This window comes from Dromaius novaehollandiae, chromosome 11 (assembly GCF_036370855.1).
Source record: "Dromaius novaehollandiae isolate bDroNov1 chromosome 11, bDroNov1.hap1, whole genome shotgun sequence".
NCBI classification, from domain to species: domain Eukaryota; kingdom Metazoa; phylum Chordata; class Aves; order Casuariiformes; family Dromaiidae; genus Dromaius; species Dromaius novaehollandiae.
The window spans coordinates 6309295-6326446 of NC_088108.1; the positions used below are offsets into that span (position 1 = coordinate 6309295).

General features: G+C 40.2%; 1 protein-coding gene and 1 long non-coding RNA gene across 6 annotated transcripts in view; one reads left to right on the forward strand and one right to left on the reverse strand.

Moving 5' to 3' along the window:
* CHRDL1 (chordin like 1) overlaps positions 1 to 6006 on the forward strand; it is a 45452-nt gene extending 39446 nt beyond the window's left edge. For 3 of the 4 annotated variants that reach the window (XM_064518133.1, XM_064518131.1, XM_064518132.1), the window contains exons 10-12: positions 639 to 806; positions 1882 to 1971; positions 3223 to 6006. In XM_064518133.1, the coding sequence (XP_064374203.1) occupies positions 639 to 806; positions 1882 to 1971; positions 3223 to 3353 (389 nt within the window). In that variant the 3' untranslated portion in view covers positions 3354 to 6006. The remainder of the gene's footprint in view (positions 1 to 638; positions 807 to 1881; positions 1972 to 3222) is intronic. The other variant, XM_064518134.1, reaches the window with a different exon arrangement.
* Positions 1 to 17152, reverse strand: part of LOC135329539 (uncharacterized) — a 78376-nt gene that overhangs the window by 3163 nt on the left and 58061 nt on the right. The gene's annotated exons all lie outside the window — the stretch shown is intronic.

The following is a 17152-nucleotide window of genomic DNA, read 5'->3' on the forward strand; positions in this document are numbered from 1 at the left end:
AATGAGTTGTTCAGTCATATATCTCTTACTAGCTTTGCTTACTGGGAAAAAGTGTGGTGCAGTGACGGTAGTTAGAAGGTGAGTAGCCGGATCCTTCTGGATACTTGTGAATCAGAGATCCACAGCTTTTTTTTTACTGGCTGGCCAAGTTCTTGTGTGCCTACTGGCCAGTTGGCTCCTGCCAAGCAAAATGCAGAATACCTCAGTTCTCCCTGTCCTTTTCCTCAGCAAAACACTAATTTGGGTCTCTTCACTCCATCCAACCATTAAGTTTCATTTAGTTATATAATTACCTCTGAGTCTTCTAGCATTATTTCAGATCTGCTTGAAAAGTGGACAACAGGTTCAAAAACTATAAGGATACTGACAGACCAATAGGATGGCTACATACCACTCATTTCCTTATGAAACTGGCTTATAAATCCGTATACTATCTTGCCACCACGCACAGGCATTCGGAACCAAGCAGAACAGAACAGTCCTGGATGTCCAGGGCTTAGCTGGAGACGGATTTGAATGACTATACACATGAAAAATCTACTTTTAAACTAAACCTGCTTGGCTGTCTGTGCCTAGTATGTTCTGGAGGACGTGGTTAAAGCTGTAATATGTGTTTTGGGCTTTTTCTTTTTAAATAGAAGAAGTGCCAAGTCAAAGCTTTGACAACAAAGATTACTTCTGTGGCAAAGAGACATTGCCCGTCTATGAATCCGTTTTCACAGAGGAAGGAGAAACCATCAGAAAAATTGCAGTAGAGACTGAAAAGCCACCTCAAATAGAAATACATGTGTGGACAATTAGAAAAGGTGAGTTAGGCCAGTTCTTTCTTTACACAGCATATCATCTTCCATTAAAATCCCAAGCCAATCCTAACATCCTGACTGCTGTCCTTCTGGCTATCTAAGACATCACCATGACAGCCCCTTCCAACATACTCAAGTTTTGCTATACCAAAAGTCTTAATAAAACCCCAAATTCTAGTTCTGAAAACTCCTGGCCTTCACTGTGAGCAAAAACACAAAGACGAATACATTGTCAGGAAAACCCTGTGTAATTTATTGCTGAGAAATAGAAAGCCATAGTTCAGTCAACTGCTTGAAGGTTCTTATTTAGGATGGACGAAAAAGCTTTCCACCAGTGACCAGTGTTTTATGGATGGAAGTAGTAACTTTTCGCAGAACAACTGGTACAGTTAGAAAAAACTAAGAAAACCTTTCAGAAGCCCAAGCACTTCTGCAAGTCCTGAACAGTTAGTATAACAAAAATTATTTTCTCCAGCCATCTATAAATTCTATATACTTTAAGCAGAAAGCATGTAATTCTCTTAGGAAAAACTCATATAGTGCAACCCTTTTCCATGTAAGCAATACATGGAATGGAATACAATTCCAGAATACTTTTTAAAGCACAAAGCCAAACCCAAACTGTGCCCAGAAGAATAGTCACAGAGGGTCTGATGGTTAATAATTGCCCTGTGTGTTCAAGAAATGATGATTTGACAGTGATGTTGTCTGCTGGCTCATGGCAGGCAAAATGATATCTGACAGCAAAATCATACTGCTTTTCTTGAGGACACTGGGATTTTGGCTTCTGTTGTAATCTTGTATTTACTCATACTAAGGAAAGGTTCAGCTATATTAGAAAAGAATCAGCTAATTCTCAACCCCCTCAGAAACTCTCTGCAATCATAAACTTACAGAAGAAAAATGTGGAGGTAGCAAAGAGAATCAAAGTGAATAGGCTGAAAATCCAAGTTATTGGTCAGGATGATTTCACAGTGTAGCTCAACACTGCAGTAACTCTACACAAAGGCAGAATGACAAGCCAGGCCCAGGACACTGCGTGTCCCTGTAACATGCACTTCTTGTTTCTCTGCTGAAGGGATTCTGCGTCACTTCTACATTGAGAAAATATCCAAGAGCGAATTTGAAGAACTTCCCTACTTCAAGCAGATAACAAGGACAACCCCTAGTAAGTAAAATTCTGACCTCTTCAGGTTTCTTTTCTCCATATAATCATAGCCTTGAAAAATACTCCATTTTACTCTACATATTCAAACAGATATGCTAATTTTCCTCCAGTACATGGCTTCAATATTTTATAAGTATATATCCAAATAATTAAAATGCAGCAATTTAAAATATAGCTACATATAACATGCTGCGTTGGCCTCCTGTCATTTTGAGAACATACAGGATAGACTGTTTTCTGCTCATACTGCCATGAGTCTGAAGTAATATGACTGATGTCAGTGGATCTGTAGCATAGCAGCACAATCTGGCTTTTTGTAAGCAACATTTCAAGTGACCATAATTTTTCTGAAAGTTATTCAGCTGAGAAAAATTCAACATGATTAAAGGAGTTCTCCTATATATATGTTAAATTTCAAAGAAGCTATTCCTGTGTTTCTAATAATATCTTTTTTAAAAGGAGATGTAATTCATTTATCACTCTTGATTCAATTTCCTTTTTGTATTTCATCCAGCTTGGGACATGACAGTTGATTTGACAGTTTAATTAAGGTATAGCCATTTTTAGCTCCCAGTTCTTTTGCACTGCAAGTTGCCATTTTTTATGAGGTTCCAATTAGGCAGGGAGGTATTTTTCACAGGAATAATCTATTCTTGATAATACAGGCTTAGTGAGGGGTAGACACCTTCTCCTGTAAAGGGTTTCCTGATTTTTTCCTTTCAGCCATCCTAAGCCAGTCATTGTCACCTGTACTATAGTATTCCAGTCACCAGAACAGCGAGCATGTCTATTAACATTACCCAGAATGTATAGTAATGGTAATATCCAACAAACACAGTTTGTATTAAACACTGGTAGGCAGAGTTCACATTGCATGAAACACTTAGACTTGTTGCTTCCTGACTTTTAAATACTTCAGTTTACCACCAGATTTAAATTCTCACATCACTCTGTCATAAACCGGAGTATCTTACCTCAGAAATGGTTGAAATAAATAGGGTCAATTTATAGCACTGCTGAATTAAAGGAAGGTATAATATTCCAGTCCTTGATTATTTTTTTAACAAAGTTATTTTGCATGGCCTCTGTTACATGATTGTAAGATACTTCAAATATTTTCCATGGGAGGATTAGACATTCTCCCTTTGACCATTGTGAATCAGTTTGTCCAGGGAGTGCTTGTAAATGTCTCCAAAGTCCTCTGTGCCCTTTCTAAGTCAGTATCTTTCTCCTTTGTATTTTTGTTTTCAGGCCAGTGGAAAATATTTAGCGAGGGAGAAGCTCAGATCAGCCAAATGTGTGAAAGCAGAGTGTGCAGGACTGAGCTCGAGGATTTGGTAAAGGTTTTGTACCTTGAAAAGTCTGAAAAGGGTCACTGTTAAGGGAGACAGCACTGGAGGGAGAAACACAAGAAAACTTATGAAAACTTGGATCTGCAGCTGGACTGCAGGCTTATTTTGCTTAAGTCAACAGTCGCCCTAAAAACCAAAACTATAATGCAGTAATTATTCACATCATGCACAGCAAATTTGCTGCTTTATGTGTAGTGGTCTGTGTCAACCGTTTAAATATCTCCTCAAAAAGACTAGGAGGCTCTGTATTACTGGTGGGGGAAGGAGAAAGAGAGACTGTAGTTTCTTAGAGTTGCATTTCTTTACAAGTTAAAAAGAGAAAACAGAACATTTTTATTATTATTATTTGGCAAGTTATTCAAACTAATGAAAAGAAGGACACCTAATAAATGTGCAGGAGCTATGGAGAGTATTATTTCCTGTGCTGGGTTTATTCCATTTCTGGTGTTGAAATGACTCATAGATTTTTTAGAAGGGGAGAAAAAACACAAATGATACAATACTTGTGTTGGAGACATAAAAAACAGATTTAAGCTAACAAACTCGTAAGCAGCCTGCCTTTGGGATGATGTCTTGCAGTTGGGCAAACTGAGTCCATAAACTGAACAGCAGGTGTTAGTGGCAATCACTGTATTTTCCTAGCAATTTGAGAAAATGTTCGCTTTTAAGTGGTTTTCACTCAGTTTCCACCACCCACTTCTCTAAATAAAATGTAACGCATTAGCTCCCTATCACAGCCCTAACAAGTTCATTCTTGCAGGCCCTATTAACACACGGTCTTGGCTGATGTACTGCCTTACCAAGTGATGGGGCAGAAGGTGGTGTAGTACTTCCAGCACTTTCAAAACTCCTAAAGGGTTAAACCTCCTGATTAATAACTCCCTAGAATTGTGACCTTCCTTAATTGATTCATTCAAATCTGGAACAAAACTGAACTGCTGCATTTTTCTGATGGTGGCCTCTCAATTCGCACACAAACTTTAAGGACAAACCTCTCCCAGGACAAATACCAAGCAGTTGCAGCAGGCCTTTAGAACAGAGTAGCTTTGTGCAAGTTGCTGTCTTTCTGAAAAGGAAATCTGAGACAGGCAGTTCAAATGTTAAATCGAGTATAGCATGCCTATGGTGTGTTTAAGAAAGGTGACCTCCATCTCCAGAAAAAGAAGTACAAGGCCATCACTTTGAAAAATGCTTTCTCTGAAGAGACACCAAAATCATGCCACACTAGCTTGTGGCTGCACTCTTGGATTCATTCCCAAGATGAAGGTGCCTCTTGCCTGCTTTTGCCCCCATTTTCTACTCCACAAGTAGACAGGGATACTGCTGTTCAAACACGCATTAGGAAACACAGCTCTATGGAATGGTCTCAGCCGGGGCTGGGTCCTCACAGGGAGCAAAATCAACAGTGACAGCGAGGATTTTGAGGTCTGTCATTCTGCAGAGTGGCCCCAGAGCCGGGCCTCCTGCCTGTGCTGCCTGCAAGATTGGAGGGTGCGTGGGTGGAGAGATGTCTGTGAAGAGGAGGAGGCATGTGAGAAGGGCAGACGTGAACATGATGGAAAAGCCAAAGGGAATTTGGAAAATATATAGAAGGTGATCCAGGACTTTCTAATTCTCAAGTCCTTTGTGATTCTGCCTATATATAACCACCAAGTTGTCCCTAGGCCAGGATAGAGAGCAGGTGATATTTAGGAACACTTCCCTCATTGCAATGTGCTCAGCATGGTCCACTGCATACCAGGAAAACATGCTAAAAAGGGAGCTCCTCCAGCATCCAGCTGGATTTGCAAGAACAAAATAATCTCTCTTGATATCAGTAAGACCTTACAGAAGAAGCAAGACCAAGAACTGGTATCACGCTATACATATGATATGTTAACTAGCATCTGGCCATTAGAAGTCCTATATCACTTTTCATAAAAAGGGGAGCTAAGTGAATTGTCCCAGCCAAATTTCCAATGGGAACATAGCCTTTGGCCTTCATAAGTTCTGCCTTGGTGTTCAGAAGGGGTACGCTGTGTCCTGAGTTCCACCACGCTGCTGCGGGCCGTTCAGCAGGGGTATTTCACACCAGAAGTTACTGCAATGTAATTGGAGGAGAAACAGTTTACCCAGCACCTGGGCATCTTTTGGGTTGAAATGTGCTGTAGAAGTGCTAGATTCTACTATAAATCTTCTAATAACTCATGACTGAAACGTATCATTCCTCTGGAGAAGACATTGCAAAAGGCATTCGGAGGAGCTGCAGCAACCCGGTCAGAAAACACGCAGTTGTCTGGCCCACCTCGGGGACAGCCTGTTTGTAGCAGTAGTTGGTGAACAAAGACTAAGTGGAAAGTGTACAGTGTAAGTAATTTTTTTAAGAAGAAGAAGGCAACCTGTTTTTTGTATTTGTGACAGGACAGGTGGAGTCCAGATTGTGTATTTATTTGTATAATAAACACTCTTTGAGAAAAGCAAAAAAAAAAAAATCATAAGCATCATTTAGTAAATGCAGCGTTGCATTTTTACAGTCTCTGGCCACTTACGGCAATAAAATACACAGTGTCATGGTTTTTCATTCTCTTCATGGGATGTAAGTCTGTTATGGTACTTATTTATGTACTTGTTGTATCACTTTGACCTGATTTTATAAATTAATAAACTCTAAAGTTGTTAATAAAACAAGATATTTTGTGTATGACGTTCTTGGTCCAATATGTATTTTTTCAGTTCTCTTGTTTGCAGTTCTGCTGCTGTCACCTCACGGAGAAAGCCTAAATCAGCAAAGCTGGCTCACAGGACTGGGCTCTGTTTAATTCAGGGGGGTGAAATGTATGACTGCATTTTGTGGAATTCAGACACTGAATTAAGGGAAAATCAGATTCAAAACTTAGAATGCCAGACAGAATGCAAAGTTAGACTTTAGCAGTTACTCATATCCTTAATGCTTCAAATGGGAGCTTAAACCACACTGACTTCAGCAGTGCACCTAAGGCCCCAGCTTAGTAAAAACCTAAGAGAAATTCTTAGGTTAAAACAGGTTCTGACCTACAGTCACCTAAAACCAAGCCTGACAAGCTGAGTGGGGTATGTGCCTGGGAGCCTTAGTGAACTCAGCAGAGCTGTGTGGTCCTCCACAGACAGAATTTAGCTAGTTAGTTAACTATCGTTACATGCTGCTGTATTTAATCCATAGGGGTGGTAATCTTGCTCCTATTTAAATCAACAGGAAAGACACTAAAACAGGAGGAGTTTCAGACCAAGACAGTAAAAGCTTGCTGTTTAAAGAAACTCAGCATCCACAGGACCAAGACTGAGTCCTGGCTCTTCAGTACATGTGAAAATCGGACATTTACAGCTCGCAATGGGACAGCTGTGTCACCAGTACTTTGGCAGTTTATTGTTTTGAAGACTAAATGTTTCAAAAGGATCATTCAAGAGTTATTATTTCACTTCACATTGAGAGGAAGAGATTTAAGAATCACTACTGATTGCATAGTTTCTCTGTGTCGAACTGATTTCTTAAAAAAGATGTCTGTTAATTACCCTAATAATTGATGAAGGAATCTCTCACACTAATCTTTCTCTGTTCCTGACGTTACTCAATTATGCATTTTGTCCCGCTTGTAAAAACAATTCAGATTTAGTATTTTTAAAGTTTAGATTCTCCTGATTACAACAGAAATGTAGTTCAATACTGTAGAAAGAATGGGTTTAATGAGATTTCTACACACGTGTGACTTCATTTTCACATTTTGCTGCTCCACCATGCTAAGCCTCTTGCTGGAGCCTTTAAGGTGCATTAATATACAGAAGGATAAAACCTAATAAAGCCATTATGCTTCCACTAAACCAATTACAAGAGACAAAAAGTGGGAGGGTACTTGTAGGAAAAAAAGTATGTTTTTAGGTATTCATTAACACAAACCAGGCAAATATAAAGAATACCTTAGGGCAATAAGCACTCAAAGTTTATGTTTACTCCATCTAGTTCCCTGCACTTTATAAAGGTGTGTATGTTTTATTTCAATGTTTCAGGTGAGTATGTCTCTAAAAAGCCCCATGTCTCAGTTTCTCCAAGGATGCCCCCTGAGCACTTCGTGATGCTCAGCTAAGCAGCCAAACAGCCCATCTCCTGATGACAAAGCTTACCCTGCCCCTAGACACTTGGCTTGGAACTAGCACCAGTGTGCAGAGATGTGATACAGTGTTAGCTGGGTTATCACCTTTTAGGTTGTCTCTCAGGAATGTCTTCTGCAGAATTTTGCAAGCCAAATTACAGTAGCACTCATCCTAGCTAACCTGAAAATGGATAAAAATGATCACGACCTGGGTAATGCACACAGGCAAATGAGAAGGATCAGCAGGAAGCTCAAACTATCAGCTTACTGAAGTTCCTCAGTCTCAAGAGCCATGTCCGTCTGCTTTCAGGACATGTCTGTAGAGCAACAACAATCAAATGCCTGGGGAGACAGCATAGGACCTGCAATATAGAGATTTTCTGCTCAGAAATGTGTTTGACCTTTGGAAAAGGCCAAATTTAATTCAGCTTTCACCTACCCAGCATGACTAATTTTGAAAATCAAAGCACTAACATCCATATAAGGCATCCAACTAAAAAAGACATCATACATTGACAATTGAGAGAACAGTAGAGGATACATTGCCTTCTGTGACTAGGTGAAGCTCAAAATAATTGGGGAAATGTTAATGGAATGAAGCTGTGCTAAATAATAAAAAGAGATGCTCCTAAGAAAAGTAAGAAAAAAGTGTAAAATATTAATTCACACATGGCTAACAGTGTAACTAAAATGGAGAGTATCAGGTGATTGTTCAAAGTGGTTCCACAGTAAATTACTGGGAATCAAAATGCATTAAATCTGAAATTCAGGATATCTCTGGAAATTCTTCATGAAATTATTTTCTGTTATTTCATCATAACCTGCATATTCATCTTAGTCACCTTTCTATTTTAACAGGGCATCTGTTATAAGAAATTTTTTGCTTTCCACTAGAACACGTGCCAAACATCCGCACCTATTCTAGCCTGATCTCCTCTTGCACCAGCCTCTTTCTCCAGGCCTAACCTGACTGAGAGGTGTCAGTTTTCTTAGGAGTTGTAGGCTGGAAGTCACTAACAGCCAGGGTCGCACGGCTGCATTCCCACTGAAGATGAGCACTGTATGGTCTTCACTTCACAACAGGCAAGTGCTGTATAGCAGCACACTAAATGACCTGATTTCTCACTTGCCTCCTCTTTGCCTGTCATACAACAGAGACCATCTCTGACTCCCCGTGACACCGCAGACCAAGCAGGCAGGGCTGGGTACCCAGAGCAGAGGCCTATTCAGTGCTGTGCTCTTCTGAAATAAGTGTTAAATATACCCCCACACTTAGAAGAGAAAGAGTGTGCTAGCCTGAGACTCCTATCTCCATACACTCTCCATTAGGAAAAAAGGTCAAACCATTTCACAATTCCGATGATGAATACTTCCAAAATAATTGATAGCATATGAAGTATTTGCGTAACATTGGTGTGTTGTGGTGCCTATTGTGTTATCCATCTGTGATAAAAGCCAAGATTTGGAAGATTTATTGTGGGAGGGGTGGAAGCTGACAAAGTCAGTCCTTACTTCTATTTATTGCTTTCATTTTGGGTTTGAAAAATGTCTTCATCTTCTGCACTGAGGTTTTGGACTATTCTGCTTCTTGGGTAAAGCATGTCTGCAACTACATGAGTATCTGAGTATGCACCCACAACCCTGCCCTTCTCACATAACACCAACCCAACTGTGAGCAAGAGTGCAAAGCATCCAAAGCAAAAACAAACAATTGATTTTAACCCAGGAAAACAGCTTTTAATGCAGAAACACTGGATACTAGTTCAATATAATCAAACAAGGTAATGAGCCTGATTTCACTACCACTCAAAGTAAAAACTCCCACTCCGTCCTCAGCTGCCCTCAGCTCAAGAAGCAAAGAGACAGCACCTGGCTACGCAACGTCTGGCCCTCACTAAGCTGCCAGAGCAGCTAAAGGGCTTCTCAAGTGGCACCTATAGTCAGCTGATCTCACCACCAAGATCAATCTGATCTCCTATAGTTTTATTTCTCCTGTTTATCTTGGTGCTTTTTTGTTTGTTTCAGGATCACAACACCAAGAAATCATCTGTGTTAAAGCCAAGATAAATTAAAACTGTGTTCTATTCCCACCAAAGCAAATAGCGGAAGTCCCAGTCCCTTTAAAGGGAACAGGAACAAGTTTTGAGCACTCCATTTTTGTGCCTGTTAATTTTTCAAACTATTTGTTAGAATACTCTATACGCAAGGGAGGATCGCGCTCCTTCAAAGATGAAGGCTTTTTATTAACCAAAGCAACGAAAGTAACAGCTTTAGAAATAACCAGGAACTGAAATACCACCTCTTCCTTCCCCTCTCCCAATAGTACATGGACATCAAAATATGAAAGGGCAGGAGATCTTTCTATATCCACATACGGTTCAGAAGCTGAGGGGTTCTCAGTATCTACCTTAGTCACCACCACGTGCAGCTTCATGAGATCGAACCCTGTGTTCATATAGAAGTATTTTCACATACAGCTACTGGGTGAAAGAAAGGGAGGTGATAACAGGAGAGAGACTTGGAAAATGATGTTACTTCTGATTTGATGAGTAAAAAAAGGAGCTGTTGCCTAAACCTGCACCAGTTTGTTTCGGTCAGTGTAAACACCTCTGCAGGTACACCAATATTACTTTAAAATTTGCTCTATCAGCTTAGCTTGCTCATGTGATCCTATAAACTGCTGCAAACTGGGTTTAAATTCAGTGTCCGTACGCCAATATTGCACCAATTAACATTGACTGAAGTCAAGGTTAAATAAAGCAATTTAAATCACATCTTTTAATTAAACCAGAGTAACTGCAGGTATGGAGCAAAGTTTATTTTCATTTCAAAGTGGTGTACGCAAAGGAAAGTCCATTGCTATCTATTGTTTCTTCAAGCACCACCACTGAAACGAGGGAACTGGCTGAACGACTTGCAGGATGAACGGCCTGCCAGTTCCTCCCCCAGGCTTGCCTTGCTGAGGTTCGAGCCTGCCGAACCCTGCTCCAGACTTGATCCAACAAAGCATTTGCACAAATTCACTTACGTGCATTCCTCATTTTATGCACATTCACAGAGTTATTGGAGTCAAGCATACATGTAAGTATTTTGCACAACTAAAGTAATACTCATACTTTACTAAAGTAATAGTAATACTCAACACTGACCAGGACCAAGCCCTCAAAGAAAACAGAGAAAACTGCTGTTTCATCCATTGCTCTCATACAGGACAGCAAAAACAGTGTCCAAAACTTATTGGTCAACTTTTGGAAACAGAATGGGAGAGTCTCTCCCTGTGAGATGAACTATTTATGAGGAGAAAAACAAAAAAAACACAATTCAGGTTCCCAGGAAGGCTGGAGAATTCATAATGATACATACTGTACTGGCATTAAACACATTTTTGTGCGTTTTAGTGTTTAGCGTGTACCAAAGGTACATGTCGTGCTTTTCACAGGCAGATTCCCACCACACAGCGTTCCTTAGCCAGCGCTGCTACTCTCGTCTGCTCTTCCCCAGCTCCGTTCCCTCCCTGCCAACAGCCAGGATGGGGCAATGAATCAACTCAGCCTCACGTGAGCTCTGATTTTAAAGGCATAAATAGGTGTTAAGCGATGCTTAAAGTTTATGTACAGGGGTGTATTTTTGCTTTGCATCCCTAAGTGGGAGAATTCAGACTTTCCCATTAAAATACGTAACTTGAAATTAATATGGCTTTTATTTTCATTTCCTGTACTAAAGTGTTGTGCGGCATGGCCAGGCTGCATGCTGTTAAACAGGCAGTTCAGTGCAGCTGCACTTCAGTGGGGACTGAAACAGTTCCTATATACATGTTTTGTAGTGTACTCGGGATATTTGGGAATGAGAAAGGCTGTAGAAGAAAAGTGAGATCTCAGCCATTTTTTCACTAGTGAAACTGAAAGACAAGTATTTATAGTTATGGTTACACACATATCTCATGAACTGACAGACAACACTCATCAATCAATCTTTATAAAGTTCTTTATAGAATACGGAAAATTTGATTGTAAAAACAATTATTTACTTTAGAAAAATGTCGTCTTAGAGACACACGTACAGCTCCAAGTGATGATACATTCCAGAAAGCTGTATTTTGGTAAGTACCTGAGATCATGTTTTCCATTCTGTATTATTAGAAAATATTTCCTTATTTTGAATGCCATATCATTTATTCACACAAGCTTAGTTTCACAAAACCTTTGTTCTTAAATCTATTTGGACAGTAGCATCCTTTCAAAAATGCTCTAGTGACTGCATTAAGAAACATTACAGGATGTTTACAACGACAACTGATCAGCCACTACGTTTAACTTTGCTAGCTATATTAATGTAAAATAGTTGTAAAATTATGCAACCAAATCCTACCAGTAGCCCTTCTCACTCACTTCACACCATGTAAATGACTATAACCAACTGCTAAACATTTTTTTAAAAAAGGTTTGTTTGAACTTCAGCAATGTGATAAATTTCTGGAAATAAAAACCCTGCTGCTATTTTGTTTGAAAGGCCTAGTTTATAAATTACGGATTGTTTTCGCAAGTGAGAGGAAAAAATGTTTTTTTTATGAATTCAAAGAAAACCTAACTTAGAGTCTCTTTTATTTTGCAACCATAAATAACTGAAAGATTCAATTGATAATAATGGTCAAAACCTTGTCTTTTATACAGAGACTTAAGGATTTACAACAGCTTTTCTCAGCCTGATTTTGCTTCTTAATTCAAAGTCAGACATTTTTTAGAGACCTTTGCACTGATGAGTCTCCTGCTGATGTGACTGGGCTCTTCCCATGACCTAAGCTTGCAACAAGCTCCCAAGTTCTTTCTAGTCAGCATGTGTTGGGAATTATTTACCCCATCCAAATGATGCCTATGATGAGATCACTCTTAATAAGACAAAGCTATCATAACTACTGTGCTCATGATGACCACTGCCCATATTAATACACCGAGTGCCTAACAAAAAGTAGTCACTAATAATTTACTTTTCAAGCAGGAAGTTAAGAAAACTCTAGAGAAATTAGAGAGCAGAGAAACTCCTGACAACTGCAAAACTACATCTGAATACTACACGTTGAAAACTGGAGCTCTTTTTTTCTGGCCTCTCCATCTAGTAGGATATTTCTCAACAGACTTTTTATTTTTTTGCCAATGATTAAAATGTTGAAAGAAGCGTTTGCTAGAAGAATACCTTTAAAATGAAGTTCCAGCAAAAACAGTCTACTGGATGATTCCTAAAGCAAAGAATCCAACCACCAGCCAGACTCCAACCAGGTCAGATCCTGCCACTAGTCTAGATCAGTCTCGTTCCACATTAGAGGAACATCTGGCCAGATAGAGGAATAAGAACTTAAGTCTGGTCAGAGGGCACAGGGAACAAAATAGGAAAAATGTGACATTAGCATATTTTAAGTGTAAAGAGAAAGGTTTTTCTCATCTTTATATTTTTTGTTAATCACAGTTTTCAGGCCCTTTGCAAGTCAGGCATTGCTACTCCTGCTGAACCTTCGAGTAGAAGATCTCAACAACCTGTGAAAACTGAACAGATTTCCAAACAGAAGTTCCCGGGGGACTCTCTAGCCCAGAGGATTAGTAAAGAGAATACAGAGTGGTCATCACTCGGAGTTCACTCAGGGCAACGAGATGAACGCAGTAAATGAGGATCTCACTGTAGCTCTTATTGTAAATTCATTTTCATTTCAGAAAACACATCCAAAGACTTTGCTTGTAAATAAAGATCTCTCTGGTCTAATACACATCAGGCAGTCCAGATAAACCCCAAGACCTCTTCTGGGGTTGCCTCAGTCAGCTAGTATATCTTAAAGCCACTACTCTCCCAGTCTGTTACAGCATTCAAGCATGTTATCTAACATACATTAAAAATAGACCTTTTTTCCTCACATAGATACTTATGCTTAGCAGTCTCAACAAATATGAAGCCAAAGAGTCGAAAAAATATAGACAACTCCCTTATAACAAAATAAACCCACTTTCTATCAAGTGTCTCCCCTCTACCAGCTTCTTCCCAGTCACAGATCTATGGACACCTACTTCTTGTACCTGCAAAAATTCCAGTAAAGCAAAATTTTGTGACCAAAAAAGCAGAAGAATCAAGACGCACTTCCTAAGAATTCTTGATGTCCGATCTGGGAGAAATTCTGTGCAAAATTCCAGCTCCACTGCCCTACATATCAAAAAGGATCCTGACCTATTTCTGTAAAAATATGTGAAAAGCCAGTGTGCTCCTGCCAATAACGTAACTGTTATTTCCACTAATTGCCAGCTGAGAGAGAATCCCAAAAGAAAGTGAATGTTGAGGCTTGGGAGACCTCAGAAAGTTATGTTTGACGATAAGCTTTTGAAATGAGACAGGTAATCCAGCAAAGTAACAGTTGTAAGTGCATTTAATTAAAATATTTTATTGATCAAAGGGTTTTTGTTTCTGACAAAGCTTCAGATGCCACATAATCATAAATTCTTCAATTTGGAGGTTTGACTACTGCATAGGAGATGCCAAAAGTAGGGAGGAAATGAGAAAATTTGACATAACCCTTGAGAAATGAGCTTTTAAGTAAGTTAAAATGGATCTTTTTACATCTTGAATTTTGCCCTATAGACTAACTACTTTGGAAATGTTTATATCTCTTTTCTCCACTATTAAACCTCATTAACTCCTCCCTAGGAACCCAGCGTCTTTCACTGCCTCAGAAAGAGTGGACATATTTTCAACTACCCTTTGTAGTTTGTTTTTCTGGGGTTAATTTTGTTTTGCTCTTTCATTTTTGCTGTTCTGTGATCCAAACCCGTACTGTGACCAAGACAAAACTCCGGCAGAGTTGACTGGAGTTGTAAAGTGTCACCATAACATACAGTTACTGCTTATGTTACTCCTGGCAGATAGAGTTGATCATTCTGTCTTGTATAAAGTTAATTTTTCCAAAATAATAACAAATAAAAGAGGGTGAAAACAAGTTTAAGGCAGTGATGGAGCTCTTTTATGAAGTGAATAGGTGCTCTCTGTGCCAATACAGTCTGCTTAATCACAGTCTAACATTTAATTATGTATATAGCTAAGGGGACTTGCTTGCATTGGCTTAATTATTCTGCATGATAATATGAACAAAGGGCCTCTGTTAAAGTAATCAACAAAAATTTTAGCTGGCTGAGTTTCCTCAAATGTTCCAAGACCAATGAAAGATCCGATCATTAAGGATTTACTGCCCGTGAGAGCTATTTTAAACCTGTTCCCTTCATATCACAGCTGGCCCTTTGAGTAGCCTTGAATTCTTTTTATCTGAAAGCCCTACTGAGGCAGAACAAAAGTACGTTGCTCGTTTGGAGCGAGCTGTCTGTGTCATCTGTGTGATGTTCACTAGCTGGAGATGTCTATCTTAATGAGCTTTTGGCCAGGAACAGTGCTGCCACTTTCTAACTTTTGTGCAGTTCACAGGACTCCTGATGCCGGGCGCGCTGGATGTGTTAGAATTGTAAATGAGCCCCAGCAATTGCACATTGCATAGGGATCCCACAACAACAATTGAGCATTAGTCTCCGCTGCCGTGGGCCTCTCCTGCCAGATAATTGACCACGACGGGAGCTATGCAGAGAACCACGCTGAAGGCGAGGGCACATAACAGAAGTGAAGGTTCATTATCTTGCAATGAAAAGGGAGTTAGTACCAATGGGAGCTGGGTTTTAAAGGAGCAAAGGTTTCAAGCTTTCACATTTTGGAGGCATGTGTTGCTAATTTCTGCTTTGCCCAACAGAAGCCAAGTGTTTTGAAAGTACACCCATTCGAGGGGGCTGCGGGAATCCAGTCAGCGCAGCCATGTAACGCTCCAAACCTGCCCAAGAATATGGTATAGGAGAGAGTCCAAAAATGTTAGAAAGTTGCGCTGAATGTATATCTTAATTAAAAGGCTAAACAATCTGTCCCTGTTAAAACTTTCCACATGAAATTGTGAAGCTCTGAAAGAAAACTGGCAGCCAAAGTATCACTACTAGGGAGTATCTCCGTGGTACCCCATGAGAGTTGAAGTCCAACTACATTACAACCGCCCTTTCCGCTGGAACTCTCCCTCGTCATATCGCGTTTCCCATCATGCACAACCTGCTCACACAGAGATGACGCACCACAGGAGTACTGGGCCATGTGGCATCATGAGAGAGCTCACCTGTGCAAGTGAGAAGAACAGGGATGGGGGAGTGAACTACAAGAGTCACCAGGTGCCATGGTGTGGCACATCCGCATTTACATTATTTCTATGTTGAGTTTTTCCAAATATTCATTTTCTCAACAAAAAAAGGAAGCTTTCTACCCTTTTCCCTGGCAAAATATAGGGCAGAAACCCAGATTTCCACCAAGAAAGACTTTAAGAAGTTCTAAAAGCCTGTTAGCTTACCACAGGAGAGGCAGATTTACTGGAGGGAGAACAGGGAGGTCTGCTGTACCTGCAGACAGCCCAGTGGAGTATATACTTCATGCAAATGACCGAGCAGAAGCTGTGGCACTACGCTACCGAATCACCACTGCAGCTAATTCAGTCTTGTATCCAGCATATATCAGTGTTCTGTGATATTCCCAGTTCAGTACAACTTTTATTCCTAAAGCTGCACTTTTGTTTTGCACTGCTCTGCCCTGCTGTCTCAGGCCTGGACCATTCAGGCAAATTCTCCTAATTCTCCTCCCTGCCCCATCACTCCTGCTGACCGGCCTTATCATTTCCTTAGGCTCGTCGGTCCCCCTTGCCCTCTCGTTCCTCTGCCCCTCGGACTGCAAAACACATTCTTTTTCAAACCTCTTATTTATGCAGCTGATCATATCAGGGCAGAGGCAGTGATGACAGACGATCATTTTGAAAAAACTTGTGCCAGAAAGAAAGAGCATAGCTGTAAGGGAGAAATACAATGTCACACTGTACAGTGGGGAAGCACTACCCCCATTACCCTATCTTGTTGTTCAGGAAAGTGCCTCTAGGTGACAGCTAAATTGTTAACACACTACACCATTAAACAAGGCAATAATAAATATATATTTTTCAATTCACACTGGTTAACAGAATCAAAGACATGTTAAAATTAACTGTTCCCAGGATCTTATTTCCCTCATCCACATTCTACTCCTGTCCCTTACCTCATCTGCATTTTTCCTCATTATTTTCTCCTTCCACAAATCCAATTAGTTTTGGCCACCAGCTCAAATATGCTAGAGGCTACTGGAAAACGGGGGCTTTTCTGTCATCTTATTGGCAAGAACATTAGCCTGAAGAATAAAAGGAGAAATAAAAGGAGCCAAAACAAAGACTGAAACTCCTACAATGCACCTGTGGTTTTAGGGAGCTGGATGTTTGTCAGTGGTTATTCTGCTTTCCTCAGATCAACCCTTCTGATATATAGAGCTTCACTCCTGACAGCAGATGACATGAAGGAAGGAAGGAAAGGGGGGAAAAAGAGAGCTTTGACACTTGAACTGATGGCAAACGACAGGAAAGGATCTATAATGGAAAAGAAAGGGCAAAGAAACCACTATACTGGTCTTGCCTTGTCTCTTGCTGAACAAAAGTCGATTGACTTTACAAATTCTTGAGCAGTTCCCTGCACAGCACTTCATCGCTTGCTTGCATGCAAGCCTTTCTGCTGTGGTCTTGGCTCCCACTTTTGGCATACTTCCTCTGTAGGGTGAACCTTATTTCCAAACATACTTCCCGCACCACAGCCATTAGAGTGG